At 46.3% G+C, this 20690-nt stretch overlaps 1 protein-coding gene across 1 annotated transcript; it reads left to right on the top strand.

Annotated features, from left to right (window-relative positions):
* The first annotated feature begins 1524 nt into the window (after nucleotides 1–1524).
* On the top strand, nucleotides 1525–4683 carry LOC126543649 (uncharacterized). Its single transcript, XM_072284734.1, has 2 exons — nucleotides 1525–2106; nucleotides 3958–4683. Exons 1-2 carry the CDS (start codon nucleotides 1558–1560, stop codon nucleotides 4681–4683), a joined length of 1275 nt encoding a protein of 424 aa, XP_072140835.1. The 5' UTR covers nucleotides 1525–1557.
* The last annotated feature ends 16007 nt before the right edge of the window (nucleotides 4684–20690 follow it).

Raw genomic sequence — 20690 nt, 5'->3', positions numbered from 1 at the left:
CACCTGTCGCATTACTGACCAACATTTGCAAACCAGCTTTTACGTCATTTATACAACCACGGAAGAAATCTTCTTGAACGGCATGTACGCCATGCGCGCGAACATATAAACACGTAGAGTGAACTCAGTGAACCATTTGCTTGCTGGTTTTGAAATACCCACACTGAAGTCTCCTATGGTGAAAAGGTGGTCACAACGGTAGTATTATCGCGGCTAACCAATGCAAAGTGCGTGGTCATGAACTTCTCGATATCACACTTGGGTGTGCCTGAATATATATAGACAGTGGATACCATAATTCCGTCTTTCGTTTGTACGGCACATACAACCCCACAGTCGGAGCCCCTGTCCTCTTACGAGTCAAGGTTGTAAGGTTGTACATACATTCCCTTCTCGGCATATATGGCAATGTTTACTGCTCGTGAGTCCATGTGTTGTTCACAAACTATTCCAGCATACCCATCGACTTGAAACAATGCATCCTTACTTATTTCATTTTCTTCTTCTTCTTCTTCTTCTTCTTATTATTATTATTATTATTATTATTATTATTATTATGGGCGCATATAACATTATTATTAGCAACAGACACCGTGCAGAGCAATCCCCGCTGTTCGTGATTCCGCCAATGCTCGTCAGGTGGCGACTCTGTTGGATCTCGTGGCCGATATCTTAATACCCTGCTCTCACTGTCACTGCTGCACCCTTCGTGCAAAGTGCGGATTTTCTCACTCGTCATGTATACCTGATACTGATAATGAACGTCGACTTGGAATGTTCGACGACGCCCACTTTCAAGCATGCCTGTCTCGATCACCGCTAACCTTTTCTTCAAATATCTCTCCCAATGTGGATTATCATGAACTCTGAAAAATGTTCTTTGCGACCGTGGCTTGATGCAGCTTTTGACGGACCATGCTAAACATTACGATTGCGGCATTGAGCAACACTTCGCACCCTGTCGTTGCTGTTGCCCTTGCTACAGCACACTGTTGCGGTCGCTCGCCAACAGTCCAGATTTTGCCGTTAATTGATAGCATTAGGAGCAGGTGCTCCTCAAGCGCCGGCCTATACGGTCGTTGCGAGAGAGAGTGATCAAGGCACTACTCTGGTTCCAATGTTCAATTCACGTTTTAAACGACTGCACCACTGGCACTCCTTGTTTAGTGGGTGTGCGTCTCTTACTCACTTCTTTTTTCCTTTCTGTTTATTATTTAGCCCGCCCTTAGGACTGGGTATCAAGCTAGATACACTTCTTCCTATTACCTTGCCTTCCTCATATCATTATTTTCTCCATCAGTGCTCCATTTCTCTTTTTCAGCCGCACTTGCTTCCGTTCTCACCATTTGCATTTAGATTATTTCTACATAGTGCGGCACCACAGAAGGCGCTACAATCTGAGCTCTAATTGAGCGCTCGGTTACACAATAGTCCAGCATAGTCTACGGCAAGGTTTAGCGAGGTGTTCGTAAAGGTCTGTAGCGCGAACTATAGCAGATTATCCTCTTGTTCTTTCCAGGCATTGCCGACTGCGCGTACACGCGCGTGCACCGTAAAATGGAGCTGGTCAGAGATTTCGGAGATCCCCATGTCCTGACGCTCGCCGAAGATCACATCGTGCTCAAACTGGACACTGCATGGGCGCGGGATGTGATTCTCCCAAAAGGTCTCTCTATTTCCGACGAGGACGGCCTCCTCCTAGTCGCGAACCAGAGATCTCTGGTTTCGGCATCGAAGACAGGCTTATTACGTGGGGTGACAATCTCGAAGGCCCTGTTCTGCGGATGCGCATCATTTGACTCCTCGGACAGCTACCGCCGGGTCGCCGGCACACTGCTCCGAGAAACCCAGCAGCTATGCATCATACACAACAGGGACAAGGTGTACACGCTTATTCGTATGTTCCCGAACGTCGAGATCCTTGCGCTACCGCACGATCTTTGCACACATGCCTTGGAATTGGACGAGCCCTGCAGGGATCGTTCTGCACCAATGGTCGAACGGAGCAAACTGAAGGAACTGGTGGGCAGCATTGGCAGCTTGCGTGATGGCTGCATTTTTCTGAGTCCTGAGACTACGCTGGCGATAATGCGCACTTGTCCTGACGTAAGTAACGTGATCCTACCGTCAGTCTATGAACAATCCTCAGGTTTATTACATGTTCACAAATGCAGTTCGGTATTTACGTGTAGCGAGGGAATTAAGCAAATTGCAGGCACAGCTAAGTTTCATGGGGGGCATTTTGAAAACATCCGGCAGAGGTGTGGCTTGCTGCAGTCAGTTCAAATCTGCTGCTGACAGTGATAAGGTTGAACGTCTCTCTCTTATCACGCCGTCTTTTAGGTACGTCGCATCGCATCATTCTGGGTCGTGAACTGCTTCAAAGAGCTGCGTGGCTTGCCCGCCTCGGTGGAATGTCCGAGAACGGAGAGTTTCATCCACCTCTGCCTTCTCTTGCATAACTGGACGTCAAGTGAAAGGCTACCGAGCATATTCACAGGCGATGACGTCACGCTTTCTGCGAAGTTTCCATCGATTAAAAAGTTGCAGGTAAGAACTCATTGAGGGCAAAACGCACTATGCACATGGAACAACTGAAGAGAGGAGTACTGCGTACTTTATCTGTCCAGCCTGTGGCGTTGCTTTTCCGCAACATCAACAAAATCATGATAAAGATATCGGTGTGAATATTATTATTATTATTATTATTATTATTATTATTATTATTATTATTATTATTATTATTATTATTATTATTATTATTATTATTATTATTATTATCGTTGTTATAGAATCACACAGTGCGTTCAGGACAGAGGGGCCCAGCAAAAGCTGTTTATATGTAACACGTTCAGCGCAACTGGAACTGGGCAGAACATCTTAGTTGAACATAGTGAAGAGAACAGAGTGCATAAAAAATTACGAAGACCATATATTGTGCATTTTGTAATATGCAATTCAGCGGAAAGTTTAAGCGCATCTGTAAGTGGCATAAATTAAGCTGGTGACATCATTCACGAATTATCTCATTTACGTTCATCGAAATGATAGGGGCTCTCGTCTCTAAACCGGAAATCTCCCTTGAATAAAAAGCGTAAATGCTCGGGAACCTGTCAAGCTACAGTCAAGAAAGACATGCGAAACATCATGGTAAACTCTTCATTAACTGGAACCCGATAGAAATCACGCATGAAAACTCCAAGCGATGAGCCACACTTCGGGTTTCCAACTGTGGAGCGGAGGTTGTCGCGACGGAGATGACAGGGGGTAGGGTGTGAAGAAGGGAGAGCGTAATGGCTGGTGACGAGTAACCCTGTCTGGACCAAGAGCCGCGAGACGAAGTATCACAAATATTTTTAGTTGCGCCGTGTCGCTATGTACCATAAACAAGGGGAATAGATAAAACGGCTACCTATGCAATACAGTCATTGTTGATGGTTACGGCCTACAACAGAAATAGAACCACAAAAAATACAAAACCGTCACTCTGTTTACAACAATGCAGCAGAAGCCGAAAGCGAAGAATGTCAAATCGAGCTGCCTGGCATCCTTAAGAGCAAATTTGGTGCATTGATTGTTATCATGTAGAAAAAGAAACGAAAGTCGGGGCATTTGGCCATCCCCGACTGGGTGAGTGCGGGACTCGGAACATTTACTCTCAAGTCGGGACTGTCTAGCTAATTTCGGGTCAATTGGGAAGACTGACGCGTGCGGTGAGGTCATCACGTTGATCCTATGCAAGTCGACGTGTCGGGGGCTAAGTTACTTGGCCGGTCTTCCCGCAGTGCACCTACAACACCGGCGCGTGCTCTTCCAGTCTCATCTCATTTCTCAACTAAACCGGGCCGTGCTCACACTTTGCACAGCGGCACAATCTTTTCACAGATCTTCCTTGATGTTCTCTGTAGTTCTTGTTTTTTTTTTTTTTTGTAGCAATAACGACCGTAAACTTTGCAGGTGGGTGTGACCTCGCTGAAAATGCTCGCGAAGGTCTCGGCGTTCAGTAACCTTCGCAGCCTCATGGTGCAACTCCTCCCTGATATTACCTTCCACGAGGTGGATCGGGAACTCAGGAAGCTACTTCCGACGTTACCGAGTCTCGAAGAGCTGGTCCTGGAGAACTGCGGTGGCCTGATGCTCTCCACGATCGCGAGACTGTGCCCCAAGCTCAAGAGCCTGAGTCTACTAAACGGCGTTGGGTCACGTCATGACATCCCTGTAAACGGCGACGCGTTCCCTTATCTGGAGGAGGTCGAAATCGAAATGAAAGTCTTGAAGAGCGCTTTTCACTCGCTTCTGTCAGCCACACGCGACACGCTTCGCAGCGCGCGCTTCGGTGATGACGAACTCTGCATTAGCTTCTTGATGCATTGCCTCCAGCACGGTCGACATAGCCCATTTTCTCGGCTCGAACACCTAATTTTGTACACGGAACGGTCGCTACGCGTGCTGCAACTTCAGCCTGAGGATCTGCACGACGTACTGAAGGCCCTGCCCGCTCTCCGACACCTGCAGACGGACAGCTACGACCTGCGACTGTTCTTCGAGAACTACTGCATTCCACGTGGTCGACTGGCGCTGTCCTGGTTACATTGCATGCACTGTGCGGTGCACAATCCCGAGTTTCACGGGCTTGATGAATTCTGTGCCTCCTTAGTTGACAGTCTGCGTCCACGCCAGTGAGAGATGCAGACTTGCATGGTCGGCCGCCTCTGGCGTTTAATCCTTTCGTAAACGTTGATTGGACGTCGATCAGTGGATGTCATGGCTCGTAGGTCTACTCATGTTTCATTAACGCGATTGGAAACTGGAATCTCGTCTTAATAGATACGTCTACTGCACGTATTCAATGGTCTACCGAGACGGGCGTAAGAATGCCTCTTAACATCGCAATGTCACTGCCCGCACAAGTGCCCACTAACACTGGCACTTGCGCCAGCGAAGTCCTGCGGATTTATTTCGTTAGGTAATTCGGATGGTAGAATGATGCTGGTAACTCAGATAAAGTTAGTGTTGACAAAGAATTAAGTAGTAAACTATGAATGTTAGGGCTCTAAAAGGAAGTGGGATGAAGCTTTGCGTCCTGGGCAGGGGGAGCCATGTTTTTATGGCTTAGAATGCACAGCACTGCTGGTCTACGTTACGGTGGTGCGACGCCTTTTGAATTTGTGGAGCCATCGCAAGAAGGTGCGAATTCCTTTATGTTGCAGTTCTGACTGCACCTCTTTGTGCGATGCCAGCTTTGATAATGGTTCCGACGCGCAGGCGGACTGTAGTTGTAACAACTGCTAGCTGGACAATTTAGCTTCCCCATATCTGAGTAAAAGGATTTGATAGAATTCATGGTTTCGCAGTAACTACAGACAAATACCTAAGCTACCAGTTGTTCGAAAATATTTAGACAAGTGTCAAATGAAAAGCTAACGCAGTATCTTCACAAAACCAAATTGCATGGCAATTTGGCTTCCATCAGAAAAAAAAAAGGTATAGAACCAGCTTTAATTCACGTAAAGGATTAGATTGCTCAGAAAATTGATAGTTTTCCTAACTTGGGTCTATTTTTAGACCTAAGAAAGCTGTTCGACATTTTGCAAAATGATATTGGGATAAAGAAACTTCAAAACAATGGCAATCGGGGTATAGCTTTCTCGCTAGCTAAATCGCACGAAACGAACCGCTATGAATATGTGTGTAGAAATACTACTTCGTTCGATAAAATGAAAGTGCTTTATCGAGTCGCACCGGCCTAATATTGCGATTGACGCGCTTTATCTCTTACATAAGTAGCATTGCCCGAATACAGGGTTCACAAAAATTAATTATGTACGCCTAAACATGGATGCATTTTTTACAGATACGTAAAAAAGTGCTCGAGAAATTGGCAAACATACTCCTTGAGAAGCGGTCGGATTGGTTACAGGCGAATCATTTAGGATTGTACACTAACAAAATCAGATACGTAATCTTGCAGCCAGTAAGCAAATGTTATAATTACCATATTAAAATATATTTGGACTGCACTCTCCTAGAGCAGGTCCCCGTAAGGGAGCCAATGCGTCTTGGTTTCTTTTCCTTTAACGTTTTTGGTCAGCGTCCATTTTACCTTTGACTGAGAAACATTTATCGCGTATGATTAGCTGGGAACTTATTTTAGCCCTGGGAGCCATTTTAGCAGTCTAAAATCCCAGTTGTCCCAAGATACTGGTGTCATATATAAAGTACACAGCTTCCTTCTGGTTTGGGCAAAATAAGTTTTATATTTGCTTTCTCTTAGAAGTCAGGCTATCCTATACTAGTCTGAGGGACTTATCTTGTAACTAATTACAGAAAGTTTACAGTCCTGCAAGAAATAATGCTTAGAATTCATATGAATTTCAGAGGAGACAGAAGGCACTGGTGGAGAACTCTACCACTGTTGACAAAATGCAAAATGTTAAAGCCAGACCAAGGTTACTACTTGAGGCTTGCTCAATATATTAATAAAAACAAGTGCCAAATAACACATTCTCTTGCCCTACGCGGAAATTGCCAGTTGCCCGAACAAATTACGGTGGACAAAATTTTATAGCCCAGTATCAATAATCTTACACGGGCGGAACTTTGATGTTTATTTCAGAAAACCTTTCCTGTAGTTTAGAAATACCTACAGACGTTGTCTTCTCACAAGTGGCTTTGCTTGCTCATTTACATGCTCATGATATAGCGCGCTTATCAATGTTAATGCAGCAAGGCAGCATTGTAGGATTACATTTAAATACTGTATTTTTGCTGCTGGTGCGATCTGTGACTATTTACGCGACCAGTTATTTCATTTCGCTTGCTTTTGTACAACTGTTTCCTATCATATACAAATCATGACTTTCTTGCCCTTGTTTGATATTATTTGCACTGATTTAGTGATAAGTGATACAAAGCTATCCTTTTCATTTTTGTACAACGGTATATTTCGTTTGTTTGTGTAGACTGTTTCTGTGTTCTTTTTCTTTATATTTGTGCGAACTGTTTTTTTTTTATATTGTACTGCTCCGGAAAGTGTAGAAGGGGACGAGGCCCTGTCAGCCCTGCATGTGCTTTTGTCCTCTGCCCCCTCTCAGCCAGAGTCTGACAACGAAATAAACACATATCAATAAGAAAAAAAGTTTGGTTACTTGTTCACGTGACTTTCATGCTATGATTTCGTATCTCACGATAGCTACAAATGTGCATTTTATGTTGTCGCTCTCCGCGCAAAGCGTTAGTTGGAGAACGAAAAACGCGGTAATAAGATTCAGTATCCACAACTACATTGCTTTCATGCTTTAACTGTACGCGCCCTATCGGTAATCCTTGACTATACGAGTATCGAATTATGTCGCTGAACTGTGCTGTACTACGATGGGTTAGATGAATGTGCATGTCGATGATAGCAACGTGTCTACTTAAGACGGTTTCAAATGGTGGAGATATTTTCACAATTTGGTCAACCTATTCAGTCCATTGAATCGGCCAGGGACACAGCCAAGTGGTTCTTGCAGCATATCCATGAAAGCAGTCCGTATGCTAGCATCTGATTTTATTCCGACAATATGCCGCGTGGGAACTACGGGGAACAAAAAAAAGCAAGCGAAGAGACAAGAGTTGCAATATTCGCGTATATAACTTTTAAGGGTACGTTCGGCCTGGAAGGCTATTACGAATGCAGGGAAATGCAGCCTGGCTAGCGCAGAGATAGTTGCGCGCACAAACATGATATGACTTAACGATCACTACACCTGTCATTTTAATTTCATGTCTTCTTTCTGTAGCTGCGCTGATATGGCACTCCTGTAAGAGCCTTACAGGGCCTAAAGAATTAGTAAATAATAAGTAATTTAATCAACCTACAAATCTAGCTTTGTGTCTTAGTTTTGCAGTTACAGCAGTTCAAAGCTGTAAAAATTATTCGGCAGGCTGTACTTGGCCCGTTGCCGTAATTTAGGTGTTGCCCAGCGTGAATGTAGGTGCTAATCAGGGACAATGAGCACAAGGGCACAAACATGGAGGTGACCAAATATATGAGTAATAAATTATTGCATTATAACCTTGCCCAATATTGCAGGCACTGAAGAAATTTTCTGTACACTGTGATTTGCTTTTTGCACAGGGCTTGAGGGTTGCGTTTATCACAGTCCTTCCTACTGCCGCAACTTCGTGCGCCTGTTGCATATGTACACAGAACGTAGCGCGTCGGGGTCTAGATTATTGATAGGTAGGGATATTACGGTCCTGAAGTGAACTGGCAGTCATTGCAAAACTAAGACACAGAGATAGATTAGTTGTTTGATTAAATTACTAACTATTTACTAATTCTATGAGCCTTCATTCAAAAACTTCATTACTGCTTTTTCTTTCATTATTCAATTCCGCATATGATATCTCGTAAAAGTAATGACCGCCTCATCGTGTAATTTAGTTGAAGGAGGAGGAATCGTGCTATCTGCCGCAGGCGATCTTGGAAAATATGGTGCGGCTAAGGTAAAGCACCCTATATACCATGTTTTATTCGACATCACTGTGGTTCTTCTTTAAGAATGCACCACTAACTCTCTAGATGCACCCTGCTTACGTTTATGCACTAACATTCACCCGTTCTTTATGTCTTTAAGCATCAAGGTTTTATGAGGGCTTAATTGATATTCAAAACATTAAGAGCCATCTATCGACTTGCAGCAAAACGCTCTCGTGCATACTTCATGGGGCACAGCAAAACAACATTTATCTCCCTATAGCATAGCTAGACGGGGAGCTACTATTGTCATTGTTGTTACCAGGTGTCCTCGCACTGGCCGGTATTGATATTATAGGCGAAGCGAGCCATTCGAGATAACGTCGGAAACAATCCAGGGCTTTTTTTTTTCAGTACCAGAGGCCAAAAGGTAAGAGAATAAATGACCAGCGCACACTAAACTGTGGCCGACGCAGACGACTTTCCGTCAGCTGTTGCAGCTGTTAGCACGAGACATGAGCATTTATTTGGGCTACTTGTCGATTCCGCTTGTCTATTTGTTTACTGCGACTCACGTAATTGCTCCTGCTTCCTGAAAAAAAAAAAGGAAATTGTTCCTTATATTTATTGCCACTACGAATATGCTTAAATTAATGGTGCGGGGCGACGCTAGCTTTTGTTCAAGACCTTGTTCAAAATAATTTTTTTTTCACCTGCGACCGCATTTATTAATTTTTCTTAATTCAAAGCACTGTACTTGTATAACAATGTACTTTAAGGTTTCCAACTATTTCAAGCATCTTAGTGGTTAAAAGAGTTTACAACTGGTATTAAAAACTGCTTTGTGGGTTGTTGAGCAAGTCAATTTGGTAAAAATTTCTGTTCAGGCCGAGGAAGGACGAAAAAAATGTCTGAGAAGGCGAGGTCCGATTTCGCTAAAACTTGTGCTGCGAAAAAAAAAAAAAAAAAAAAAAGAGCCTCGACGTTTCAGCATGCCAGTGCAGCAATGTTCATAAGAGTTGGTGTTACCTAACAGGAAAAATATTAAAAGGCGGTTGCGACATAAGTGCATGCTACTACGGAATTTATTCACAGGAGCCTAGCAATAATAGAAGTTCACAGGGCATCTCACCCCACCTCCAAGCTATAGTTTCTTCAGCACGTAGCCTGCTGTTGCTTAAAATGGGCGTTCGTTTTCTGCACTTTAATTTGGGGCGTGTAAATACCACGCGTTTCTTTGTTTGCGGAACCAATATTGACGCCTAGCAAGAGCGCCTCGCCGCGCGTTGACAGGGTTGCTCATGTTACTGCGCGGTGTTCCTGGCTGAAGCGTCTCTGTGAAGCGAAGCCCTCCAGGCACGAAAGCAGCGCGACAACTGTGAGCATTGCGCAGAACGGACGGGAGAGAATACACTTGCAACACCCTACCGGGCGAAAACTTGATACGTGCTACATGGCGAACGGAACAAAGCAGCGCCCCGGAACAAATTAACTCCTGCCCCTCACCTTGCCTATCATGTTTGCCCTCCATTTCCACGTGACATGCACGTGCAATCTGACTCGGAGAATTTTAGCACACACGCTAGAAGCGAGAACCCAACGCGAACGGCGCAAGAATAGTGCTTGTGGAATTCTGGTTTTACGTGCCGAAACCACGATTTCATTGTGAGGCATGAAGAAATGGGGGACTCCGGGTTAAGTTTGACCACTGAGAGACCTGTAACGTGCCCCCAATCCACGGAAAACGGGCGTTCTTGCCCCCATCGAATCGCGGCCGTGATTTGGCCGCGCTAACTCGTGCTTAGTAGCACAACGCCGTAACCGCTAGCCGCCGCGGCGGTATAGCCGCAGTGCTCATTCGTTGCATGCATGGAGCTTCGTCAGCTTCGACGAAGTGCGCTATAGCTGCGGAGCCTTCGTCGCGCGCCCCGTTCTCGAGCATGTGCTCGCGTATAGGCATTGTTAGATACAGGACCGTTTCCTGAGCCTACTTCGAGTTCACCAGACCACATCGAATCGCACCACAGATAATTAAGGAGCGCAGAAGCACGGATACCACATTCCTGAGGCGCGGCACCTGCAAGAAAGTTGGCGGCCCCCACTTCGTGTGCCGCAGGTGGAGCTATTCACTGCTTGACTCGTCCTGAAAGTGAAGCGAGAGCCTGGCACTGTTGCGGGGAAAGTGGGTACCGAACACGGATTAAGACATTTAGGAGGTGAAACTCCCGTCAGCGCGAGCGAGCGCGGGCGACCAGATAAGGTCACAATTGTTGTATGCGCCGACGGGGCCGTATACAGTGGCGGCGCCATGCGGCGCATCGTAAAAGCCGCAGCGAAAAAAATGCAGCGCTCGGCCAGGCGGCTCCGGCGCGTGGCGCGCTCTCAACGGCGGTAATTTCTTTCCAGGCCGCCAGGCGCCGCCAGCACGATAACGGCTCCGCGGGCGTGTGACCTTTTCTGGTCGCCGCAAACAGCGGAGTTTCCACTCCTAAATGTTTCTTGCTCCGTGGTCCCGAAGCAAGACGGCTGTAATGCGCCGTGAAAACCTGGCGGCGTCGCCCCCATCCATCTATTGTGACGGCGCATTGCAAGTCAGCAAGGCAAGACCGCAGGGAGAAGTAAGCCCTCGCCAATTGGCCGAAAATGGCGTCACCTGAGCAGGCTCTCCCATTGGCCGAACGTGACGTGTCTTCGAGACACCGAAGGGCTTAAAAGACGCATACCGGGAGCAACAGAGAGCATTTCCTAGAGCATTCCTTGATTCATCTCTTTCGAGCTTCTTGTCCCGGGCCGCAGCGTCCGAGTTGCTGCCGGCCCGTAATGATTCTAAGACTGTTAATTGACTCTCACTGTACACAATGTAAATACACCTCCCAAGTTTTTCATCTCGACGTCCTCCTCAACTCCTACAGCATATGAACAAGCCCAACACGATTCGTCAGATACAGATAACAGACCTCCTCCATTCTTCACAAGACAAGAACTTGCCACTTGAACAACTTCACTTCGGACGCTGTAAGAATCCAAATCCTATGAAGCAATGAGAACGTTTACTAGTCGCGTGAATGGAGCTTTATCATCATCTTCGACAAGCAGCACTACTAGCCAGTGCTTTAATTTTTCACGCGTGCGGCGGAGGCGGCGGTCGTGTTTCCTGCGACGGCTGTGCACAGCGCAATTGAACGCTGCCGCATGGGCCTTATCTTGATAGTGATCTCTCGCTGCTTGGTTGGCGTTGAAGCCAGGGGCAACACGAAGATCAATGCGCTCGCTGCTGCTGCTGCCGCTCTTCGTCACGCCAGTTTTTCACCGCACTTGTCCGCGCTCATCGAGTGAGATGTTTTAATGTTTGCTTGTGAACGCGTGACATCATGCTTGTTAATTTAGTGAGTAAGCTATTGCTTACGAGTTTATACAGCTTAATAAATATACTATCGTTATTTCGTGCAACTATCTACTAATTTTCTATAACAGTCGATGTTCCGCCTTCCATGCGAGACTTGTCACTTTTTTTCGTAGTTTCTTATCGCCATTACGGTATCATTTACCCCTTTAACTTCTGCAGCACTTTTTTTTCTTTTTTACCTACGCTTCACCAGCAAGCCTGCTACATCGGGTTTCTACAAAGACGAGCGAAGTGACGCGGCGAGAAGCGCGTGGGTGTGCGCTTAGGTAGGTGCCGCTTTCGCGGCAGCAGACTCATCAACAACGACACCCTGGTACAATAGTTCTTAACCTACATTTTGCCGGCAGGCCTGACGCATTCAGTTCATGTCAAGAGGAGTGAAGCGAACCGGCACAAAACGCTGTGGTGGACGGCTAGGTAGGTGCAGACTTACGGTCTGCAGACGAATGAATCAATACACGTTGTTACGGCGAATTGGTTGTTTTGCATGCTTAGACATTACGGAATTCTGTATCGACCGCTGCGATGCCGTTTCAACGGAAGTTTGTTCGCGTTGTCATCGGCTAGGGATGAACGGAGCAATAGCGTCCTCCGTGGTAATTACTCGCTGTCCCCACATTTCTCTCCCGCAACTCACACATGTGGACAAGCATCGGCCAAAGCCAGCGTATAGCTTTCTCGTGTCAGTGCGCTGACAAAGCAAAAGTACGCCCCCGCCGAGACAAGACGCGTAGCGTAGGTTTAGGTTTCGAATTAGTGCGTCTCTTGTGCGTGCCGTTTGCGAGGACCTCAGCTCGCCAAACATGTTTGCCCTCTATTCTACGCGCATACGCATGTGCGAACCGGCTCGCACAATCTCAGTTCACACGCTTCAATACAGCGCGAATGAAGCAACAGTAGGGCTAATTAGCTGCACGTCTCAAGCTTGATCGGCTTCGACGAACAGCACTAGCAGCAGAGACTTAGTGTCGTTTCCCATTCCCTGTCATTGGTTTGCGTGTTGACACACCCACAAGCCAAACACGATGTGTCCGATGCAGATCGTGAATGTCCACCATTTTGACGAGGCCTACATATGCGACCCGACTTGCACAATTGCAATTCGGACACTGGAAGCGAGAACCCAATATATATATATATATATATATATATATATATATATATATATATATATATATGCACCTTGAACGTCCCCTACATATCCATGTCGGATATCGGCGTCGGACGTACTGCGCGCGTACAAAGCGGTTACCTTTGCATTTCCCAGGGACGTCCCGCAGACGTACGCTTGACATTGATGGGTATTCTGTGCGCAACTTGAATATGCAGAACGGGTGCTTGTCCGACGCTGCCCTGATATCCATGGTTAATTGGGGACAACTACGCCCTGCGATTGGTGTTGCCGTGTATCACATTGTAGCTCACAATATATAAGCAGTAATGTGCACTGGCCTTTAAGCAAATAAATAATATATATACTGATAGAACGAGGCTAAAAATAATAAAGTTAACTGGTCAGTGCCTGTTGGGATAAATGGAAATCAGTGTTTCGTTTGCGAGTTGGGGTGCACCTTACTCTCGTTCACCGAATCGCGTGGAAACGTCGATGTGTCCGATGAATTTTTTTCGTGTTTGCCGTACGCATGTGTTCAAAGTACACTACGGGCTTAGGAACAAAGCAGACACCCGTCGGTCGTTGGAGGTCTCAAACTACTTTGATCCATGAGAACATGAAAGGTAAATGACAAGAAATCGCAGTATTTGGGTTGATCACGGTTATAAAACGATGTGCTCCTGCTTCTGCGGCTCGAACCGACGAGTCATTTCGCTCTCATCGCCTTGTTACTGTCTCAATGGCACGTAAGGAAGTACTCCTGGCGGACTATGCATTCTCCTTCGCGGTCACCAGTTCACCGAACCGCTTGCGGGTCTGAAGGTCCTGCTTCGTCTAGACATTTCAGTGCAAAGGCAAAAGCGAGCCGTGACCACGCCGCGGCAAAACTTCACGACACTCCGGCCGCACTGAATACGTTCGTCAGCATCACTATGAGGTGCAGGATGCCTCCGTAGAGTTAGTATGCTAACTCTAGTAGAAAAACTAAGCGAAAATGTGGCAAGCACAAGGACGTCCCCACGTTGCTACGACTAAGTTCTTCAACGATAGAAATGTTCAAGACATTATGCAAGAACAAGCATTAACACGAAGTGCGTACGTATGAACAGCGTGTTAAGTTCATTCTGCATATCTTTCAGAAAGATCGGATGGCCATTTCAAACATTACGATGAAAATTTGCTGTGCTTGCACAGTTGCCATCGCAGGCGCCTAAACTAGATGTCTCCAACATACTGAGCGAGACTTGGGATCGCGTTGATTGCGCGTCTCGTCTGAATCGCATCTCGTCGCCTGTGCATCTCGTCGCACAGACTAGGAATAAGGCGGCGCCGTTACGGTAGCCGATTTTAATGCATGGGCACTACGGGGCGGCTTCGCTCTAGAGTTGATTGCAGCAACTGTGTTCGATGACAGCGACGCCGTTCAGGGTAGAAGCACCCTTCGACTCGTTACACGCCCCCTCTTTCCATATCGACGCCATCTTGGGTCAAAGCAGCTGTATGCTTTACTCTTCTGGCCGTGTAAAAAAACTTTAATAGTAGCTGCCGCTCCTTTAGCTAAACTATGGGAAGTTGAGGGACCCCTCTATGACGGAGTGTCCCGTTTCGCAATTGATCGACGGAAAGAATTATAGCGGCGTTTCCGCTTTCCATGTAATCCGGCACGCTGATGCCAAGTCAATCGGTGACCGCTGGAGCGATACAGGCTCTTCAGAGATTTTTCTTCATTTTTTCGTTTGTGCAAGTTTCGTGGCTGGTTTCTTGTTAACTTCCTTTATTGCGCGTCTCCCTCCTCTTTCTTATTCGCTCTTTTATTGCCGTATTGCTGTGTATTTTATCGGCCCGCTCGGGTCATGTATAGTTGTCTGCACCTAAGAAATCGAGCGTACTACATGTGCTGCCTTTTTCCTACTCGACATAATAATCACGTGACTTATGTAGGACAGGCCCTCAAGCTGATTTGACTGCAGTCTCTGCTATAATCTTTCAAAAGATGAAGCGCCAACAGAGACAGCACACTAAGAAGGAACAAAGAAAAGACAAGGGACTCCTGTTTTTGTTCCTTCAGCAGGAAGCGCCTTGTCCTGTCTGTTCCTTCTTAGTGTGCTGTCACTGTTGGCTCTTCATCTTTCGAAAACTATGCACCAACTAGCCCCATAACGCGTTTTACTGCTCTGCTATAAGAGGTACTGAAAACTTGTGATTGCGCTCTTCATTCTTGATGCATATTGTAATCTGAGAATTAGTCAATTTCGCTTTCTTTATCATTTTCTTTGTTTTGCGTTTTTTTCATCTTTATAGCCGCCTACTTTTATACACGTGCAATTGTGTTTGTTCGCGTGCAGCATTTCTAGCTCTGTTATGGTCTTTTTTTCATGCTTTTTTTTTCAAGAGCACCTTACGCTTTTATGTACTGTATTCCGTACGTCATTTATTTCTACTGTATGTGCGATGTAAGCGGTTGCTGTCGACAATTCTGACTTTTTTCTCTTTCCATTTGTATGCACAACGCCATCAAACTGTACATAGAAGGACCGGGCTTTCTCAAGCTGTTCCTAAGCGGCTGTTATCGACTACCTCTTTCTTCCTTGGAGTTGAAATAAAATTTGATTCGGCTTGATCAATCTGTTTCTGCTTCTGATCCATCTGTTTTTGGTCCATCTGTTTCTGATTCTCTCGCACGTGTACAGAGGGCGGTAACGTGTTGGTAACAAAGGTCACACGAAAGCGTTTTTGTACGTGCTCAACTTGCGTGATATTGAAATCACAATTTACTAAAATGTTTTGAGAGATCTTGAGAAAAAGCACATCAAGTTAGGAAGTGGTTGGTGGCTTTCAGAGACGGCCTTGTAGATGGCTGCATAAAAAGGCAATTTGGACTAGTTCCCAAATATGCTACATTAGCCATTGAACAAAACGTATATCTACATGTGATGAGAAGTCTGCATGAATGAATTTAAAAAGTCTTCCGTGACAACCGATAACATTCGTGATAAGACTGTTTAGTAAGAGCTCAGCTATGACATGCGTAAAACGTTTGAGACGTGTTAAATTTGTAAATGCAAACTGAAGTTTTTTTTTTTAACGGGCTTGAGAAAGAAGGTACTCCGTGCAACTTAAAATGCATGATTCGTCTAGTAACATTTCATTTACTTTGTCGGGTGTCTCTATACCCCGTACTAGGAGGGAGAAAGGCTGTAAATCAAATCTGAAATTCAATCCATTATGATTCGGAGGCGCTTGCTTTTTGTCTGCACGTGTTGTGCTAGCATCGAAACTGCATGCGCGGTCTTGCTTAGAGCAATACAAATGGCTGGCATATTGCATTTAGCCAATAACAAATTTATTCGCTTCCACGTACGAGAAGTGTTTTATGCCGCTGGAAACATTCTCGGTGTGAAAGAGCATGTCCCTTTTTGTGTCCTGGAGCAGCGACATTCAACGCGATGAAAATAATCATCATGTGTTTGTTCGGACGTCGCCACGCCGTATATGAAGTTACGCTTTGACATAGTAATTCAATATAGTCTACGAGCACGATTGACATTGGCATTCAAGTATCCCGCTCTTTCGTGGCACTGCTTCTACGCTCTTACGAGTCCTCAATTTTCACTTAATTTAGCATGCTGAAGGTGATTAACCGCTTCTCGAGCTAACCTACAGAGGTAACGATGAAGTGTCCCCATTATATTCACGGCACAGAACTTTCAGTGTATATCGCTGGATCATTGCGACTGCGGCCAGAATTCGAAGAAAACGAGATGCAAAACAGATTAGGGGTGTGCTAAGGTAGACAAATTGGGATTTTCGAAATGTAGAACGCTTCACGTCGGACTTCTTTGTGGCGCACTATTATTATGCGTTGCAGCGTTAGCGCAAGTCGGTGACAGGCATCAAGCTAACCACAGGTAATTAAAGATATGAGTACGGTTAACTCGTCTCGATTTGCAATTCAGAGTGAATTGGTCCGGTTATCCAGACACCACCGCTCCAGGCGAACAGCACCTCCCAGGCGCATACATTCCCCGGATGCTGAAGCAATAGGAGCCGGCCCAGGCTGCCAGCGCGAGAGCAGAGGCGATGAAGCCGATGAAGCGCCCGCGGGTGAATCAGAATGCAAAAACTCAGATTGCCCGGAGCAGCAATCTAGAAAGGAGACCAATTTTACGTTACTCTCGATTTAGTTGTCGAATTCCTCGCCCTAACTTGGCCACGAAGATATCTTAACGAGGCCTCTTCGGAAAGGCGAAAGGCTGACGCCAACATCAGGCGAAAACGCAGTCCCGGATCATTTCAGGGTGGCCGGCTGAACAAGACTCACGACGCGGAACGGCAAGCGTAAGCGTCGGCTGACTTTTTCAAAAAGATCAATTCCCTTATTGAACACTCTAACACCATTCTTTGGCCCGACCAGTTTCAAAGCCGTGAAAGGCGCTGGCTTACAGGCTGCCTCTTCCCCGTACGTCCCATAGTTGCGCTTCTGCTGCGACAGACGGCGCGGCTCTCGCCGGCAAGCCTTCACTATCAGCTGCGTAATTATGTATATACAAATATATAAATCGAATATAGGTCGAATGGCATCTTTTTAGAAAAATAATTAGATTTTAACATAACGCACCCTTATTTACTATATAGTAGGCTGCTAAATCTGTCTAGTCGATGCTCCAAGCTGCATCCTCGCCGGAACTGGACAGAACTCGTCCTCGTCGCATGCTTCGTACCCATCCTTCATAGTGAAATTACGTCGTCCTCGGTGCCATTGAGTGTGCTGCATATGCAACCTTTGCAAAATGCAGAAGGGCAGCGGATTGGGCGAGTTGGTGTTCCGTGGTAACAATAAAATTCAAGCAGCGCTAGACGACAGGACCAGAAAGAGGAGGAGACAAACACGGCGCTGTGTTTGTCTCCTCCTCTTTCTGGTCCTGTCGTCTAGCGCTGTTTGAATTTTATTGGCTCCATAAATGCCGGCTCCAGACTGTCTTTACGGCTGCACAACGGAGGGATTCCATTAGCTCGGTATTTTTCCTAGCTTTGTTCACAAATATAGACCGATAAGTTTTGGTAAAACAGATAGGTCGATTGTTCAGTTCGGCTAACTTTTTTGAAACAGAAAAATGAAGGTCGGTACATATATTCGGATAAATACGGTAGTTGGTTTCTTCCTCCATGGCGCCGAGTTCCACGCTAGTCTCCTTGTGTGCAACCTTACTCCGTAACTCCTGCGTCAGAGGCACCGTTCAAGGCCAACGCTTTTGGTTGTTTTGAGTTGGCTGGCGGCGGCGGCGCGGTATCGGACACCTTTTTTGCAGCGAACTCGAATAGCGTTGTGATCGAGATACGAAACTGGCGAAGGCCCTCTACGCCGCGTGCGTCCCTACCACAGCTCATACCACGGATGACAGTTTCGCTTTCAGCATCGTTCTTTTCGTACAGAGAATCTGGTGTGATTCACAGTTTGTAGCTCTCGATTAGCTTCGATCCCAGAATAGCCCGCATCTCCCAACTCACTGCTGTCAAAACGGGAAACGTATGTGCCTAGGTAGAAGTTCTACTTCTCTGTCCAGTAATTTCAGCGCTAAATACCACGCACCCGATAGCATGCTGTAGTGGACTGTGCTTCGATACGTCCCCTCCCCTTACCCAAGGGACTATTGAAAAACGGTAAGTTGCCGCTCTTGTTTTTGTAAGGGGAAGCACAAGGTCTTGGTCAATCGCCTGCTAGCTCACCCCAAGCGCTCATTCTTTCACGGTAAGGTGGATAATTCGGCTATCTTGATATATCTTCAATTGGAATCTCGAGAGTTTGGATGAGACTTCATTGTAAGTCGGCGTGAAAGTTTACGTAACGACTGGAAGGTCCTTGTGCATGTGGTGCAGGCGGTCTTGTGTAAGGACATCTGTAACTTTGAAAGTCGCAAGAAATTAGAGAAATCAAGTAATGCATATGGAACGTACTCTTTTAAAAATGTCCTGTACAACAAAAAGGAAGATACTCAGAACTGGCATCACGACCTGGCACGTGCTGCCTTCTAATACTCATATTTATAACTCAAAAACCACATTTCGTACATTTCGTACATACACGAGTCAATCATGCCAAGAATGCTTCGCTTTACGTGGATGTCAGATGCAATTGAGTGTGCCTGATTTTTCCAACAGCTGTGGCATTACTAACCAACATTCGCAAACCAGCTTTTGCGTCCTTGCTACAACCACGGAATAGATCTCCTTGAACGGCATGCGCGCCGTGCATGCGAATATACAAACACGTAGGGTGCAACAGACGACGCGCGGAGCAAGCCACACTATTCGTAATTCCGCCAGTGCCCGTCAGATGGCGACTCTGCTCGATCTGGTGGGTAATATCTTGATGCCCTGCTTTCACTGTCCCTGCTGCACACTTCGTGCAAAGTGCGAATTTTCTCACTCGTCATGTATACTTGATAATGATAATGAACGTCGACGTCGAATGTTCGATGACGCAAACTTTCAAGCATGCCTGTGTTGATCACCGCAACCTCTCGCTTCAAATATATCTCCCAATGTGGATTATCATGAACTCTGAAAAATGTTCTTTGCGACCGTGGCTTGGTGGAGCTTTAGACGGACCATGCTAAACATTACGATCGCGGCATTGAGCAACACTTCGCACCCGGTCGTTGCTGTTTTCCTTGCTACAGCACACTGTTGCGGTCACTCGCCAACAGTCCAGCTTTTGCCGTTCACTGATAGCATTCGGTTCAGGTGCTCCTCAAGCGCAGGCCTATACGGTCGTTGCGAGAAAGAGTGATCAAGGCACTACTCTGGCTCCAACGTTCAATTCACGTTTTAAACGACTGTAGCACTGGCACTCTTTGTTTAGTGTGTGTGCGTTTCTTATTCACATCTCTTTCTCTTTCCGTTTATTATGTAGCCCGCCCTTAGGACAGGGTAACAAACTAGAGGCACTTCTTATTACCTTGCCCTTCTCATATCATTATTTTCTCTATCACTGCTCCATTTCTCTTCTTCAACCCCTCATGCTTCCGTTCTCACCATTTGCATTTAGATTATTTCTACATAGTGCGGCGCTACAATCAGAGCTCAAATTCATCGCTCGGTTACACAATAGTCCAGCATAGTCTACGGCAAGGCGTAGCGAGATGTTAGAAACGGTCTGTAGCGCGAACCATGACAGATTATCCTCTCGTTCCTTCCAGGCATTGCCGACTGCGCGTGCACGTGCGTGCACAGCAAGATGGAGCTGGTCAGAGATTTCGGAGATCCCCACGTCCTGACGCTCGCCGAAGATCACATCGTCCTCAAACTGGACACTGCATTTGCGCGGGACGCAATTCTTCCGGAAGGTCTCTCGATCGCCGACGAGCACGGTTTCCTCCTAGTCGCGAACCAGAGATCTCTGGTTTCAGCATCGAAGACAGCTTTACTACGTGGGGTCACGATCTCGAAGGCCCTGTTCTGCGGATGCGCATCCTTTGACTCCTCGGACTGCTACGGCCGGGTCGCCGGTAGGCTGCTCCGACAAACCCAGGAGCTATGCATCATACACAACAAGGACAAGGTGTACAATCTTATCCGCATGTTCCCGAACGTCGAGATCCTTGCTCTACCGCACGATCTTTGCACACATGCCTTGGAATTGGACGAGCCCTGCAGGGACCGCTCTGCACCGCTGGTCGAACGGAGCAAACTGAAGGAACTGGTGG

This window comes from Dermacentor andersoni, chromosome 10 (assembly GCF_023375885.2).
Source record: "Dermacentor andersoni chromosome 10, qqDerAnde1_hic_scaffold, whole genome shotgun sequence".
Lineage (NCBI taxonomy): Eukaryota > Metazoa > Arthropoda > Arachnida > Ixodida > Ixodidae > Dermacentor > Dermacentor andersoni.
The sequence above is the reverse complement of the archived record's forward strand: the minus strand, read 5'-3'. Positions and strand labels throughout refer to the sequence as shown.

What these genes read in the sequence shown, in the direction of transcription:
- LOC126543649 (XM_072284734.1), top strand. Translation starts at nt 1,558, where the DNA reads ATGGAGCTGGTCAGAGATTTCGGAGATCCCCATGTCCTGACGCTCGCC. An exon ending in TAATGCGCACTTGTCCTGAC is followed by an intron (nt 2,107 to 3,957) that starts GTAAGTAACGTG and finishes TAAACTTTGCAG; the next exon opens with GTGGGTGTGACCTCGCTGAA.